The sequence below is a fragment of the Halichoerus grypus genome, chromosome 4 (assembly GCF_964656455.1).
Source record: "Halichoerus grypus chromosome 4, mHalGry1.hap1.1, whole genome shotgun sequence".
NCBI lineage: Eukaryota > Metazoa > Chordata > Mammalia > Carnivora > Phocidae > Halichoerus > Halichoerus grypus.
In genome coordinates, this window is record NC_135715.1 from 86,143,636 (window position 1) to 86,160,441 (window position 16,806).

Genomic DNA, 16,806 nt, shown 5'->3' on the forward strand with positions numbered 1-16,806 from the left:
TTCTGATTCAAGATGGTAGAAAAATAACAAAGTGAACCTCAGGAAAATAGGAGTAATATGAGTTGAATAACTCATTCAACAAATATTTGGGAGCCTGTATGCCAGAGATTGTTTGGACATTGCCCTCATGGAGTTCATACTCAGTTCAGCAGCATTTTTACAAGAATAAAATGTGTTTCTCTAGAGAGTTAACATCAGCTTGATTATAGGTTTAGTTCAGTGAGAAAAACGACATACTAGGTGAGCTATTGGAATGATCTAAGTACAACATGGAAGAAGCTATAAAGAAAAGACTGACCTTTTTTTTTTTTTTTTTTTAAAGATTTTATTTATTTATTTGACAGAGACACAGCGAGAGAGGGAACACAAGCCGGGGGAGTGGGAGAGGGAGAAGCAGGCTTCCCGAGGAGCAGGGAGCCCGATGCGGGGCTCGATCCCAGGACTTTGGGATCATGACCTGAGCCGAAGGCAGATGCTTAACGACTGAGCCACCCAGGCACCCCAAGAGTGACCATTTTAATTACATAAAAATAAAAAATTATGCAGAAAACATTACCATAAACAAAATGAAACTGTACATATGTGAGGACTGTGCAGTCCCTGTCACAAAGGGCTAATTTTCCAGAGTTTTAAGGAGACTTTCCATACCAATAAGACAAAGATCCAACAGGAAAATGGACGTAGGATATTGGGAGTTCCATAGAGAAAGAATTAAAAATGACCTTTAAACATGAACAAAATACCCACCCTTACTCTTAAGAGAATATAAAGAAAAATGCCTTTTAGTTTTCGGTCCAGAGATTGGCAAATAATCAATGTTTGATAACCTGTAGTAGTGAGAAGTTGGAGAAACAGGTGTACTTATGCTTTGCTGGAAAGAGAGTTAATTAGTATAACCTCTATGAAAAGTTTAGCAAATATTTCACAAAATTTCAAATATGTATACCTAAATGTCAGTGGCAAAATATACAAATTATGGTTACAGTCCTAGTGTGAAATAGTCTAAAGCCTTAAAATGAATGAGGATTCTTTATGCCAATATGAATTGATCTCCATATTCTTTTGTTAAATGTGGGAAGTGCAGACCAGTATATACTGTACCCAGTGTATAGAGTATGCTGTCATTTGTATAATAAAAGGGGAAAAGAAATACATATGTGTAGAAATATGTGTGTAAATGTAGGCTATTTCTGGAAGGAGACATAAGAAAACTAGTAACACTAGTGGCCTGGTGGGAGGGAGCTTTTTTGCTGTATACCTTTTGATACCTATTTAATTTTTGTTCTTTGTGAATGTATTACTTTAAAAATGAAAAAAAAAAAAAAATTAAGAGCAGTTATACCGAAGAAAATCTGTAAGGAAGTTGTGATAACCCTGGCAAATTTACCTGGCCTGTAGGGTTTTAACCAAGAAGATTTAGAAGAAGAAAAAAGTGAAACACAGGTAAAAGAAGCAGAAGATTCAGATTCTGATGATAACATAAAGAGAGGAAAACAGTAAGTTTGCTTTATTTTTTAAAAAGGAATTTGTTAAAAACTGAGGGTTGCTGGAGGGGAGGGGGTGGAGGGATGGGGTAACTGGGTGATGGGCATTAAGGAAGGCATGTGATGTAATGAGCACTGGGTATTATATAAGACTGATGAATCACTAAACTCTACTTCTGAAACTAATAATATATGTTAACTAATTGAATTTAAATTAAAAAATTTTAAAGATCATAAAAAAAGGAATTTGTTAGAGTACTTTAAAAATGAAGGTAGAGACTATCAGACTTTGTTTTTACTTATTTTGGTTCCTTACTAAGTGTAGCAAAGACTCTGTTCCTTTTTTCTCCCTTCTACTTCTCTATAGTAGAGTATAGTATTTTCTGTCTGAAAATATATTCACTCTTACTATTTTTCATTCATTTGCCCTGTGCTCAGCTTCTTAATTTGTGGGGTTCTATGGTGTTACCCTCACTGAGTAAGCTCTTCTTGAGTTACTGAAAAATAACATAAAAATACATTTTTTGAGAGAAAAGCTGACTTTGGGGTCCCAGGGACAATGAGGCAGAGTTCTAACTACAAAATATTACTTGACTGAATTTCACATACTTTTGTTGAGATGATTGGAAGCTGTGTTCAGAGAAGTCTGATATCTGCAAAGGTGCCAAGTTGTAAGTATTTGCACTTGGGAAGAAAGTAGCATTTCGTGGAGTTAGAATTAAGAAAGTGGGTGGTTCTTAACTGTGACAAAAGGAAATATGTATTTAAAAGGGAATTTGTATTTCACTTGATTTTGTGTTGCTGCTTAGTATGGACTTTCTGTCGGATTTTGAGATGATGCTGCAGCGGAAAAAGAGCATGAGTGGCAAGCGCAGGCGTAACCGTGATGGTGGCACTTTTATTAGTGACGCTGACGATGTAGTGAGTGCCATGATTGTCAAGATGAATGAAGCTGCTGAGGTGAGATGGGTCACTGGTTGCTTCCTCTTTTCTTTCCTTACTTAATTGGTTGTGTGGCCTTTTAAAGGAAGGGAAAGGAAAAGTATCTGGAGACATAGCTGAAATAAGACTGGTCATGGGTGTTTAATTGTGGAAATGTATGTGATAGGAGTATATTAGTTTGTTTTCTATCTTGGTAGAATTTGACATTTTCTATAATTAAAGTAGGAAAAAGCACCCAAGTAAATATTGAAACTCTTCTTTAGTAACAATAACATTGTTCCTCTAAATTAGTAATTTTTTAAGCTAATCTAATAGTTTTGTGGGTTTGATTAACACAGACAGAATTTGGGGTTCTACAAAAAGTTCATTTTTTGGTTATCCTTTGTTGTAGAAAAAATTGTTACTCAGGGACACTGCTGCTTTAGTGGTTACAATTCATTATTAACAATAAGTATTGCTTTTTTAAAAAAATCTTTTTCTTCCTGGATAGGAAGACAGACAGTTGAACAATCAAAAAAAGCCAGCACTGAAAAAATTAACATTATTACCTACTGTGGTCATGCACCTTAAGAAGTAAGTATTCTGTTTCCTTGAAAAAGTTTTTTCCTTTTAATAGAATAATATTCAAACTATGTACTGGTGTTCTAGAGATGTCATGTAATGACTGCTGCTTATCAGTTCACAGAAAAATAATGATAGAATTTCCTAAATTATGTTACTTCCTCACAAATTTTTCTTTTTATTAAATTAAATTAATTTTTTTTTTAAGAGGTGGGTGAGGGGCAGAGGGAGAGAGAATCTTAAGCAGGCTCCATGCCCAGCTTGGAGCCCGATGCAGGGCTTGATCTCACAACCCTGAGATGACCTGAGCTGAAATCAAGAGTTGGTGCTTAACCGACTGAGCCACCCAGGTGCCCCCTCACAAATTTTTCTTAAACCTTGATTGATGCCTGTTACAAACAACAAAACAAACAGCAAACTGACACTAAGGAAAGAAAAGTATGTAAACCACTACTTTTGTTATCGACTCTCTTGAGTCTGGTAAAATTGCATCTCTTTCCTAGTGTGATTGAGCACCAGAGCAAATTCTGGGGGGACTACTTGAAGCATGTATTGTAGGAGGCTTATATGACCAGTTATATCATGAAATATGTCACTGGTCTTCTGGGATAAGGACCTTTTTTTGATAGATCTTAATACTAGGCTCTTTCATTGGTTTACTCATATTCCTGAGCAACTGATTTCTCCTTGAACCTAACCAAGTTAGGTATCCTGCAAAGAATAGCACAATTCTGGGTTCTCTATCACCTAAGCCAGTTTGAGAATCTCTATTCTGAGAGATTAAAGATTACTTTTTTTAGTTGTAATAATTGGAGCTCTTTATTCTTAACTGTCTGTACCATGCATATCAGCATTAACCTATCTTGTATAATTCAAGTTTTTAACAAATGATCTTTGCCTGTCAAATCTGTTTGTTTTTTTTTTTTTAAGTAGGAACTAAATTTTATATTGCTTTTGAAACATGAATAGGTACTCAGTAAATAATGTATATGAGTACCTTGAGAAGCAGTTTTTTGAAATACCACTAAATATATAAGAAAATCCAGAGGAAGCTATGGTAGAACCAAGGTTCATAGACTTGACTTTTTTTTTTTTTTTTTTAAATTAACTATAGACAGGACCTTAAAGAAACATTTATCGACAGTGGTGTGATGTCTGCCATCAAAGAATGGCTCTCCCCTCTACCAGATAGGAGTTTGCCAGCATTAAAGATTCGAGAGGAGCTGTTGAAGATTCTGCAAGAGGTTAGAGGCAAATAATCTGAGTATATGTTCTTCATTAATTATCTGATGTGGTTTGTATCATCACAGCCTCTGTGTCACCATGTACGTACACATTCTCTCTGCCGTAGTCTGCCAGAAGAGGGGTTTCATTATGTATGTCTATTAGAAACATACCAAATAAAATGAGCATAAAAAGGAAGGCCTTATAAAATTTCATGTAACTATAGTATTGAAGGAAAAAGATCTTGGAGTTGCTATTATTTATCTGAGATGAAGCGTACAGCAGTGGACATGTTTTAGGGAGGCACTTGAAGTAGAAAAGGCACCAACTTCAGATTCAGATAAACTTATTGTGAATCTTGAGCTGGGCCACCTTTATGTGGCTGTGACACCTTGGGCAGGCTACTTAACTTCTGAAGGAATTCCCAAGGAACTTCCTGTGTGCTAGGTGTTTATACATGTATTGCTTCATTTATTCCTCACAACAAACCTGCAAGGTAGGTGTATTGTTTTCATTCTACAGATGAGGAAATGAAGACTCAGAGAAGTTAAATGACTTGTCCAAGGTCACATACCTAGCAGATGGCTATGGTTGGGTTCAGACTTAGGTCTATTTGATTCAGAGGCCTGTACTGACGCTTGGATTAAACTGCTAACCTCTGAGTATGGTTAGTTTACACTTTCCACATTGTTAAGTTTTACTTTGACTCGGTGTAATACTGAACTCTCAACTCTTGGTGTGAACACAGAGTATCTTTGTGTTCAATGTCTGCAGATCCTGAAAATGGAATTTTCATTATTCTATTGTGAAAGAACCAGGTGTTGGAGGTCCTCTAGAATAGATTGGCAGGACTCCCAGCTTTTGAGTGATTAATGTGTATGTATGTGTTTGTGTTCCCCAGCTACCTAGTGTGAGCCAGGAGACCCTGAAGCATAGTGGGATTGGACGAGCAGTGATGTATCTCTATAAACACCCCAAGGAATCAAGGTCCAACAAGGATATGGCAGGGAAATTAATCAGTATGTACATTTTGCTTTTTGTTTGTTGTGTTTGTGTATATCAGAAAGACATGTATGTATAAAAACAAACTATATTTTTACCAGTATTCATTTAAAATGAGTTCATGAAGTAGAATAGAAATTTTTTTTGGCAATTTTTTGTGGGTACCAGCTTTTTTAGCCTTAGACTTAAAATGTTCCTCAGCATATTTAAGTATGCTATCAGTATTAAGGATAGCAAGTGAAAAGTTTTCTAATCCTGGATCAAGAGCATGTACAGAGACGGGGTTAGTGTACAGGCCCTAGAGTCAGTCATACCTGGGTTCGAATCCTGAATTCACCACCTACCCTACTGCGTATCTTTAGGCAAGTGATTTAAGCTCTAAGCCTTGGTTTCCTCCTCTGTAAAATAATGATGTGTTCACTTTGAATTGTAAAGATTAAATGAGAGGATATATGTAAAGCACAGGGCCTAGCACATAGTAAGGCCTCAAGAAATGTTAGCCGCTAGTGCTATTGTTGTTACTTTTATAGTGGTCTCCAGAGTGTTCTGCATGTTCTTACTTAAAGATAACCGAGAAATCCAGGAGTCTAACTGGAATTAATCTAATCAATTACTGTATCATTTATGAAATCCTTTAGTTTTAAGAATGAAAACCATGTATGTTTTCGTCATTCTTAATTCTTCCTGTGCTCCATGTTGCAAAGGAATTTTTTAAACTTCAAGGGTATATCAAAAAATACTCCTATATGTGAATACAGTAATTATTTTTCTACTGATTTTTGAGATTATCAAAATTTTTTAGAGAAATTTATTTTTTTTATGAACCAGAGAAGTATTAACGTTTTTGATCTTGTTAATCTGCAGTGCGCTATTATATGATAAACTTCTAATGCTTTTATGCAGTGGTTCTCAACTCTCATTTTGCCCTAATCTGAGAGAGGCAGAATATTCCCACCAATACCCATGACTTACTGTAACAGTAATTCTGAATCTAATAGTGGGGTCGGTAGACTATATGTGTAAAGATATGTAGACTCCCTGAGACTCCCTGCTTCCTTATTTGATAACACCTAATATTCTGTCTGTGAAGGTTCTTGCTTGTTTTGATGGTGTATTAAATGCAGCAGTAAGCTACATTATGTTTGAGAACAAAAACATCCGTTGTCACCCATGGACTTTTACTGACTAAACAGTGGGCATGTTGTACTTTGGTTCATGGTCACATCACTGTAGCAGCTTCCTTAGACTTAATGAAATCTAGACTCTGCGCTGCACTGTTAAAATGCAATTCTTGAAGATTTAGACCATTTGACAAGAAATAAGCGAGCTTGTTTTTGGTTAGAATAGGAAGCTAGAAGAAGTTCAAGATTTTCTGTTTTCAGTAGAGTAAATTTACAAATTAGGCTGTCTATGAAATACCAACACAGTTAGCTGATGACTGTCAAAGTGAGTCAGATACTACTTTCTTTAAACCTCTGTGGTGAAGGCTTAAATGACTTTAAGACACTGAATTTTCTGAATCAGCTGAAGATGGTTATGATACTGGTATTACATGCTGTGTTTATCCTAAAATGGTCCTGAAATAATGGTATCTTTAGGGAAAGTATATTCTAAATGCCTGGAATATTACATCACACTAGGGTGTGATTATTTCAGAGAACGGTAGCAGAAATGCTACTTTCTAGTCTAAACAATTGATTTTTCCTTGTTACAGATGAATGGTCTCGGCCTATATTTGGTCTTACTTCAAACTACAAAGGTATGACAAGAGAAGAAAGAGAGCAGAGAGATCTAGAACAAATGCCTCAACGACGGAGAATGAACAGGTATGAGGAGTAAATATTGTTCTCATAACTCAGTTGTTTTGTAAATAAGGTCATTAAGAATCCTGCAAAGCGGGGCGCCTGGGTGGCTTGGTCGTTAAGCGTCTGCCTCCGGCTCAGGTCATGGTCCCAGGGTCCTGGGAACAAGCCCCACATCGGGCTCCCTGCTAGGCGGGAGGCCTGCTTCTCCCTCTCCCTCTCCCCATACTTGTGTTCCCTCTCTCGCTGTGTCTCTCTCTGTCAAATACATAAATAAAATCTTAAAAAAAAAAAAAAGAATCCTGCAAAGTGATAGGATTTTGTCTTTTCTTTCAGCTTGGTATGTCTGTGTATTCATACCCTTTTAGTTTAAATGTGGTACTGTACAGTGAGGGCCCACACTCCCTCCTTTTTTGGTTTGATCTGGCAGATTATGGTCTCTGCCACAGTTTCAGAGGTTGCTTGTGTTGTTCCAGCCAGTTGCAAGAAAAACTTTCTCAGGCCCATTTTCAGATTCTTAGGAGAAAAAAGATTGTTGCTGGTTGTTTGTATCAGCAAACCGGATACAGTTGCATCCAGGTTGGCAGGGTTATAAGTTACAAAAATGGCAGTTACTGCTCACCCATGATGAAACCTGGTATGCAAACAATCATTAAAAGAAGTCATACTTCTACAAGATTTGGAGTAATTTTCCCAGATTCAGTGTAAAGGACCTAGTTTTGGTCCAAGTTTGATATTTCACTTCTCTGTTTTTTTTTTCTTAGTTATAAGGTTCTAACGTTCCTGGTAATTGATTACTTTTTTCACAGCACTGGCGGTCAGACACCCCGAAGAGACCTGGAAAAGGTGCTGACAGGAGAAGAGAAGTAAGATTTTTTATTAATTGTTCTTCTTAGACTTCAAATAGAAAATCTTCTGCTTGCTGCTGTAAGAAAAATGGCAAATGAAACAATGTTATGTTTATGTTGGTGGGGGATGGTTTTTAGTTTAACATTTATTGAATATCCACAAATAAGGTGGTTCTCTGGAGGATATAAGATTTAGAAATAGTTCCTTCAGTAAAGATTGAGATGGTGGAAGATGAGTTTGAGAATATAGATGTGGGCTAGATTTTGAACGGCTTTAAATCAAGATGAGGAATTGTCACTTCTCTTTGTGATTCCTTGGAAAGTGGGCATAGATGTGAAGTTCCAGATTTATTTGGAACGCTGGTGCTGGTGGCATTGTGGTGTAGGGTGGGTTAGAGTGCAGAGGAGCTGAAGGTAGTGAAACTGAGGTGGTAATGGGGAAGCGGAAGGTTAGGAGACTTAGCAGGAGCAAAATTGCCAAGAGTTGGTGACTCCGTGGGCGAGGAGTTTGGCTAACGTTGAAGACACCAATCAAAATTTTACCCCAAGTAACCAAGACAGTGGTATTACCATTTGCTCAAGTGGAGAAGAAGAGTAGATTTTTTGGACATAGGTGCATTCTGCTTTGGGCATTAGTAAATGTGAGATGCCTAATGAAATAGTCCTATAAATATCATGGGTCTAAAACTTGGATTTGGGGCTAGAAACATAATAGATTTGATAGTTATTTCCACAGAAACGATTATGGAATCGAGAAAGTATAGAGTAAGAAATAAACCACACCACTGGGTGTAACCAGTGAAGGTAAGTGAGTGGGTGTTGTCCTGCATGTTGGAGGAGACCCTAGAGAATGAGGCCATGCTGGAGAGGGGCAGTGGCAAAGGGCATGGGCCATTGCAGAGGCTACAGAGGAGTTTGTGCAGTGAGTGTTGGCAGTCAGGCAGCACCCAGATTGCAAGAGAGAGGGAGAGGAGGTAGAGGGCGCCAGTGTTGTTGGTTTACGGATAGGTTTGATGATGGGACAGGTGGCAGCTTTAGGGGAGAATAAGTTATGAGAATTTTCTTTGGCTAGCCACTTAATTTATTCATGTATTTGATATTAAGAATAGATTAAACTCGGGTGCCTGGGTGGCTCAATCAGTTAAGCGTCTGACTCTAGATTTTGGCTCAGGTCATGATCTCAGGGTTGTGAGATCGGGCTGTGCACTGGGGGTGGAGCCTGCTTAAGATTCCCCCCTCTCCCCTCCCCACTCCCTCGCTCTCTGTCACACTGTCTCTCTCTTAAAAAAAGATTGCACTCTGTACAAGGGAATAGAAATTATTTAGAATTTTTTATCCTTCTCTCCCACTCCAGCCGTCCCCCACACAGACACTGTATACCCACTCTTCATTTACTGGTAGGGTGAATAGTTACCTAAAGGTTGAGTGATTGGAATACCCAGACATTTACAAATAGGCTTTACTTTTAAAGGATGCTAGTCTTAATTTAGTCTCAAATTTGTACATAAAAGTAACTGTATGTCACACCATCAAATGCTGGCAAGGATGTTGAGAAACCTCATTCATACCTTGCTGTAAGTAAAATGATACAGCTACTCTGGAAAACAGTTTGGCAGTTGCATATAAAGTTAAACATGCAACCACCATATGACCCAGCACTTGCACTCCTGGGCATTTTTTCCAGAGAAATGAACACTTATGTTTGTGCAAAAAACCTATATATGAGTGTACAGCTTTATTCATAATAGTCCAGAACTGGAAACAACCTAGATGTCCTTCAGCAGGTGAATAGTCAAACTATGGTACATTGGTACCATAGAGTACTGCTGAGCAATTAAAAGGAATAAAATATTGTTAGATGTAACAACTTGGATGGATCCTCATGGGCATTGTGTTTAGTGGATAAAGCCAGTTTCTAAAGATTATGTAGTGTATTCCATTTATATAACATTCTTGACATGCTAAAATTATAGAAATGAAGAACAGAATTCGTAGTCACCAGGGGTTAGGGGCTGGCAGATGGGGTAGGAGGGTGGATGTGTTTTTATAAAAGGGCAATAGGAAGGACCCTTGTGGTGAATACACGAACCTGCACATGTGATAAAATTGCATAGAACTAATAAACACAGAAACACAAATGAATGCAGGTAAAACTGGGGAAATGTAAATAAAAACCGATGGACTTATATCAACGTCAGTGTCCTAGTTCTTGTAGGATAGTTTTGCATCTTTGACCATTGGGAGAGACACTGGCTCTCTCTCTATTATTTCTTAAAACTACATGTGAATCTCTGATTATCTCAACTTTTAAAAAGAAGGAAAAATTATTGTATTGCGTATGGAACACCACAAAAACTACTTTATGGGCATACTCAGTTTTGGGGGATCATTTTGGCTACCAGATTTTTCACCTCACAAGTGAGCCCGTGAGGGACTCCACTAGGCCAGAGAAATTGGAATTTGGGGTTCTGATGTGGGAACCAGCCCTGGAAAGGAGAGAGGCTTGATTATATCTGAAGCTGAGGAGAGGCTAAAAGGACTCCTGAAAATGCAGAGGAAGTTGGTTTTGGGAGGGAAGTTGAAGAATTTTTAGAGTAATGTGAGTGATGGCGAAGTCAGCTACAGCAGGAGGGTGGATTGGGTAACCTGGGGAGGCAGAGGAAGTTTGAAATACCTGGGCAGCTGAATCAGCTGACCCAGCTGTGGTTGGCTACATAATAGCATGCTCTTCTTCCCATTCTCAGGGCTCTCAGACCTGGAGATCCTGGATTCTGTGCCCGTGCGAGGGTCCCCATGCCCTCAAACAAGGACTACGTTGTCAGACCTAAGTGGAATGTGGAAATGGAGTCATCCAGGGTAAGCAGGCAGGGAAATAGCGAGGTGGATCTCAAGTGAAAGTTACTATTTTGTCTTTTACTTCATGTGTAATAACTCTTAACAGCTCTTGAGGTTTATCTGATTTAAAGAGAGCTGTTTTCTGGTGTCTTAGCTAGCCAGATCATTCATTGCTTGTGAGCTTTACTTCAGACTTAAAGCAGCATTATCGATCCCTTTATTTCAACTGAATCTTGAAGCCTAGAGTGTTCTCATGCAGTCATTTTTTAGAACCATGAGAAACAGTACTCCCTGCTTCTTCAATCTACCCCTCCCTTTCTCTTCAACTGTTTTAAGTAATTCTGTTGTGAAATATATAGGGTAAACACTTCCTCTGTCATCATTGTAAATACTACTCCGTGATCTTCATTGCTCTTCAGTAATCTTTTTTTATTCTCCATTCAAACTACTCTTTCTAGCCTGGTATTCTTAAAAAGGGCCTAAGCCGATTGGAAAAGCATAAGAGGCGATTTGCAGAACAGAAACGACTCAGCAAAGTGCACCGTGCTGTCAAGTTCAGCATTGAAGGCAACAGGATGCCCCTGTAGTCCTGGCCCTACCAGAGTGTATCCGGGAGGTATCCCCAAGGAAGCATGCTCTGTGCATGAGCTTGAATTGTCAGCAGCTAGAGTGGAAACAAGTGTGCGTGTGCTTTCTTAACCAGAAAAGGCCCGGCCCACTTACAGTTACTGAAATAATGACCTTAACAAACACTTCGTGACTTTCGAGTCCTATTGAATATTTAGAAATTGAAATGGAAGTCCCTTCCTTTATTAGTACCCCGGAAACTCATAATTAATTCCCCGATAAGCATTTTGATCTTCCTGTTACCCATTTTTATTAAAAAGGCTTTTTTAGGGTCCAGAATCATAGTGGTCTGCATTACAGGCATGTACACAAGTAATGAGTAGCTTCTTGGTGGAAGGGAGGTGACTTTTCCCTCCATTGTCAGTGGCTTATCAGTGTGCATTTGAGAGGACCCATTGCATAAAGCCTTACACTGAATATTTAAGAGATAAATTTGATTATTACATATTTAATACATGGTTGGAAATGAAAACATTGGGACCATTCCTTAAAGCCACACTCACTCCCTGCTGTGCTCTGAGATGAATAGCGCTACCTTTGTAGCAGTGTGCTCTTAATGAGAGTCTGAGTGTGTTTCCTTCCCTTTGTCACTTCTCCATGACCCCTGCTTGGGCAGCTGTTTTCACGGACGACACTCACCTTTGTGCCAGTTCATTTTTGCTGTTAAGCTGCAATCAGAACAAAGCACACTTTCTTACTTACTGAGAATAAATGAGAGATAGAAGAGCATTACTTCAGTGCCAAGAACTTTTTCATACTTCCTTCCCCTTTTTTGTACTTTTACCCATATCCACATCCCTTGATACCCCTGCTCTTCCTCGACCGCCCCTCTTTTCTTTTTATCTTTACTTTTCTCACTGTCTTTTCCCCTCTTGCTATCCCTCTCTTAGTAGTATTTTTTCTTCCCCAGCACACTTACGTTTGAGAATTGAGAACTACAGTAAGGCAGAGAAAATGTAATAAAAAACTCTCAGTGGCCAGTCTTCTTTGGAAGCCTGTGTCCCGAAGGGCATGTGTCCGTCTGCCAGTGTTGCTGGTTCTGATCCCATTCTCCCACTAGGTGATGGGTAGGTGGGAACAAGTGGCCCAGCTAGAGCAGAGAGATGACTAGCAGGAGAAGAGGGAAATTCAAGCTGCTTTCCTTTCCTTCATCCTAGCACTCCCAAGATCATAATGTGCCAGTATTTATCTAGGCCCGAGTCTAGGCATGTTTTGGGGGCAGGTGGTTTCATGTTACAGTTTAGGGTGTTGTCCTTAAACCACCTGACGCTGTTTTCCTGTTCAGGAAGAGTCCTTACGAATTCACTCAGGGCTTCCACATTGCAGACACTAATGAGTATTATTAGAAAATGTATTTTCCAGAAGAAGATTGGAGTGAGTAAATGGCTTTCAAATGAAACTCTCTTTGTTTTAAATGTCATTTTTATTTTTGAAAGTACATAAGTAAATATAAAACACTATAGAATAATCCCATTCCCAAAGCCCTTCCTCGAAGTCCCCACTGTTAACAGTTTGATGTGTTAAATGTATTTCCAGCAATGCTTCAAACTTGTTTTTTTCTGGTTATAATTACAGAAAATTTTGAGATTAGAAAGAGAAATCACCCACCATTCAAAAGCAGTTTGTTACAGTTTTTGCCCTTTTTTTTCTACTGATACTTTCATAAAATTATACTGTATATAATTTTGGTCGCTTCCCCTCATTAAACCACCTTATCATTTATCATTTATAATGGCTGCATACTAGTCTATCTTGTGAATATATAATTTGTTTATTTATTCCTCTGTGGTTTCTGATTTTTCACTCCTAAATAATGCAGTAACCTACCCTACATTGTATGTTTATATGTTAATTTATTCCATGGAGTGCTTTTAAGATAACAGTAAAATGACAAATGCAATGTATGTTTTTATACAAACGTTTAAATGCAGAAAGCACAAATAAAATTAATGTCGCTTGTAATTCCACCACACCTTAATATTAACATTTTGGGTTATTTCCTTTTTGTCCCTTTTATATTGTACATAAACATTACTAGTTTTGTGGTTTGGTGGTTTGGTGTTTTTGTTTTATGCAAAATTGTTGTTTTATACTTGTTGGATTTATGTTTTACTTAACATGATAAAAATTCATTTAAGTAAACATTCTTCAGTGACTTAATATTCTGTCAAAATACAGTTGTACCATAATTTTTTTTAAGCACACCCATCTTGCTAATCTTTTAAGCTGTTTTGTTTTTTCACTGATAAAACAGTGCAGCATACACTTTTAATGTCCTAAGGAGGTGGTACAGAGTTGAATCAGGAGAGAGGTTATTGAATTTGGCATGTCAGGTACTATATCCTATGTGTTCTCCGATTTGGGGAAACTAGGCGTCTGCCAGCTACAAGTCTTAAAAGTTATATAAATGAGAATGGATCAGCGTTACCTGGGTGTGTCCCTTTTGCAGAGGCTAGAGGGCTCACATGGTTAGGGTGCTGGGAGACATTCCTGCTGGTGTGTAAAGCTGCTGGGAGTTGGGTAATTGGAGATCTGAGCGGGTAAGGCTTCTGATGTGGACTGACTATAAGTACTAAGAATCAGGGCACATTGTCTGAAAGGAGGTCACATGTTTAGGACTGTCCAGGAAATCTGGGGATTTGATAGGGTGATGGTAGCATAGCTGCTTCTCATCTGATAATGAATGTTTATGCTAACTCAGAGTACTAGTGCCAAGTGTTAAATTGACATGACTATTTGGACTTGGGATTGTTTTAGAAAATCTAGGGTGGATGATCACTCTTGTTCAAGACTGACTTAGGGTTCTTTGCCCTTGTCTGAGGTGCATGCTGGGTCTAGAGGTGGGATAAGACTTGGGAGGGTTCTCAACTCAAAAGGAACGTCACCACACTGGTAACCAACCCCAGAGTGTCTCCTCCTGAGCCCTACCTTCTTTGAGCAGTCTTGGAATTGAGCTTCACAGGTGGTTCAGTAGTAAACATCTGGGGAGAAGTAGAAAAACTCAGTCTCTTTTTAAACCACTAAACATTCTTAAAGATAGGAATTGTCAGTAACACTATAGTCAACAAGAAGAGTTCCCCCTGGTCTTTGACGTAAGTGGCAGACCTTTTCATCATTTCTAAAGGTCAATTTCTTGGAGACTGCATCTTTTCAAGACCCATAGTCATTTCAAATTTATATAAAAGAAATAACCTAATAACAAACCTTTAAACATACAAGGCAAGCAGGAAGAGATGCAAGAAGTAGTAAGCCCCTTGGATCAAAAGATTTCATTTACTTTTCTTTTTGTATCAGGTGTACTTATTTAACATAAATCTAATTGGTTCCAAAGTAGTAGTAATAGTAGTAATAGCTGATATTTATTTTGAGCACTGTGTGCTGGTATTTGACACTATTATCTCATTTACTTCTCCCAGCAGTCTTGAAAGGAGTACAGACCAGGGGCCTGATTTGCCCAGGGTTCTAGAACTTGCTAAGTCAAAGTGGGGATTCACCCCAAGTCTGAAACTAGAGCTTCAGCACTTAATGGGTTCACTTTACTCACCTCTCACCTCATTCATTATGCTTAAGGCTTTTTCTCAGATGACTTTCGAAGATCACTATTCTTCATGCCAGCACTGTTGGGAGGTGAATATCTCAAGTGGTCTGGTCTATGTTTGACCTTAGAAAGGGAAAAGCATATAGTCAAAATGTAATTTAATGGAATTGGGGTGATCATAGTTTAAATTTTCCCCCTTTCATCTAGGAGGTTTCTATGGACTGAGGCAGAATTTTAAAATAAGACACAGACAACTGTTAATCTTCATTGAGAGAGTTTAATATGTGTACATGGCTAACACTGGTGTGTACACTTGATCTGTTGTTCCTGAGGTCACCAAAGCATATTGTGATTATTACAGAGATTGAAGCTCTTCTGACTGTTAACTTTCAGATAAAAGAACATGAAAGACAAAACTAGATTTGTGTATTTCAGTAATTTGCTCTTTAATTTTTACCCCACTCTTAGTTTCAGGGGACCTCCAAGAAGGGTATCAGTCGACTGGATAAACAGATGAGAAAGTTCACAGATATCAGGAAAAAAAGCAGATCTGCACACGCAGTGAAAATCAGCATCGAGGGCAATAAAATGCCATTGTGACCTTGCCTGGGATGTGTCCCCATCTCTAAGAAATGCGCAATGGACTCTTTGGAGAAAGATGATATTTTAAAAAATTTTTTAGTGTATCTGTAAATGGTTCTGCTTATATCAGATGTTGTCATAGGATTCGCATTTCTCTCACTTGTATTTAAAACTGTTTGTTGTGTACTTTGTACAGAAGAATACTAGTCATACTTCTACAAACTTTACACAATAAAGTTTCATTCTGGTTTTGGGGGGCTGTCTCTTCATTGTCTTAGAGGATGTATTCTCAGTGGGGGTGAAAATTGGTTCTTGGTGAGGGGAAAAAAAAATCTTAGATATTTCAGTGGTTTGTGACCCTTCCATCTTCCATGTTCAGCCTTCCTGACTGTGGTACAATAAGGAATTTGGTCTCTGTTTTGGGTTCCTGACAAGGAGCTTCTAAAACCCTTGGCATTTCCTGGATGATAAGAATGTTTTTGTGATGCTAATGAGGTGACTCTTGGTAGGCCCCTAGACAGCTTTAGAATGGGGGCTGTCACCAGAAAGATCTACCAAGTAATTCAAGGGTTGGGATTTTGGGCAGGCCTGATGGGTTGGAGTGAGGGGATTGAGTTCAGTCATGTGCCCAATGATGTAATTGGTCGTGCCTGAATAGTGAAACCCCAGTTAAAAACTCTGGACACTCAAGCTCACTGGGGCTTCCAGATTGGTGAGCACAGTTATAAGCTGAGATGATGTGCCTTCATTCCACAAAGAGGGTATGGAAGCTCTGTTTCCTCCCAGAACTCACCCTTTGTCTCTTCATTTGGCTGGTCCTCCTACTTTGAGTCCTTTGTAATAAAACTAATCATAAACATAGTGCTTTCCTGAGTTCTGTCAGTCATTTTAGCAAATTCTTGAACCTAAGGGGATCATGGGAACCCCCAGATTTGTAACCAGTCAGTCAGAAGTGGTAATGGACCCACTGGCAGCTGGCATCCAAAATGGGAACAGTCTTGTGGAGGACTGAGCCCTTAAACCTGTTGAGTCCAGTGCTAACCCCAGGTGGTTAGTGTCAGAATTGAATTGCAATATTCTAGTTGGGGTTGAAATGAAATAATGACAAAATCTTAATTCTTAACTATTTCTCTTGTTAGGGAAATTTTAATTACTTGATTTTAATTAAATTACATTGATGTTTTCTCATGGGAAGTGTGCTATAATGAAAAAAAAAAAGGTGCTGAAATACTGCCTTAGAGGAAATGTGGATGTAACTGAAAATCACTGTACCAGTTACTGATGGCAGCTGGGCAGTTGGGTTAGAGATAATTATATTTATGGCTATACTGTTCTATTTTTGTGATACTTTAAACTTACCT

The 16,806-nt window shown here is 38.5% G+C and overlaps 1 protein-coding gene across 15 annotated transcripts in view; it reads left to right on the plus strand.

Moving 5' to 3' along the window:
* The window catches only part of IWS1 (interacts with SUPT6H, CTD assembly factor 1), a 56,573-nt gene that overhangs the window by 25,249 nt on the left and 14,518 nt on the right, over nt 1–16,806 (plus strand). For 8 of the 15 annotated variants that reach the window (XR_013447069.1, XR_013447071.1, XR_013447066.1 and 5 more), the window contains exons 6-13: nt 1,399–1,496; nt 2,294–2,444; nt 2,917–2,999; nt 4,102–4,231; nt 5,113–5,230; nt 6,928–7,039; nt 7,825–7,881; nt 10,608–10,719. Coding sequence is in view for 6 of the 15 variants with exons in the window: in XM_078070650.1 (XP_077926776.1) it covers nt 1,399–1,496; nt 2,294–2,444; nt 2,917–2,999; nt 4,102–4,231; nt 5,113–5,230; nt 6,928–7,039; nt 7,825–7,881; nt 10,608–10,719; nt 15,332–15,463 (993 nt within the window). In the remaining 9 variants the exon portion in view is untranslated. Of the gene's footprint in view, nt 1–1,398; nt 1,497–2,293; nt 2,445–2,916; nt 3,000–4,101; nt 4,232–5,112; nt 5,231–6,927; nt 7,040–7,824; nt 7,882–10,607; nt 10,720–11,156; nt 14,501–15,331; nt 15,701–16,806 lie in introns of those variants that run through there. The other 7 variants (XM_078070650.1, XM_078070647.1, XM_078070648.1 and 4 more) reach the window with 3 other exon arrangements.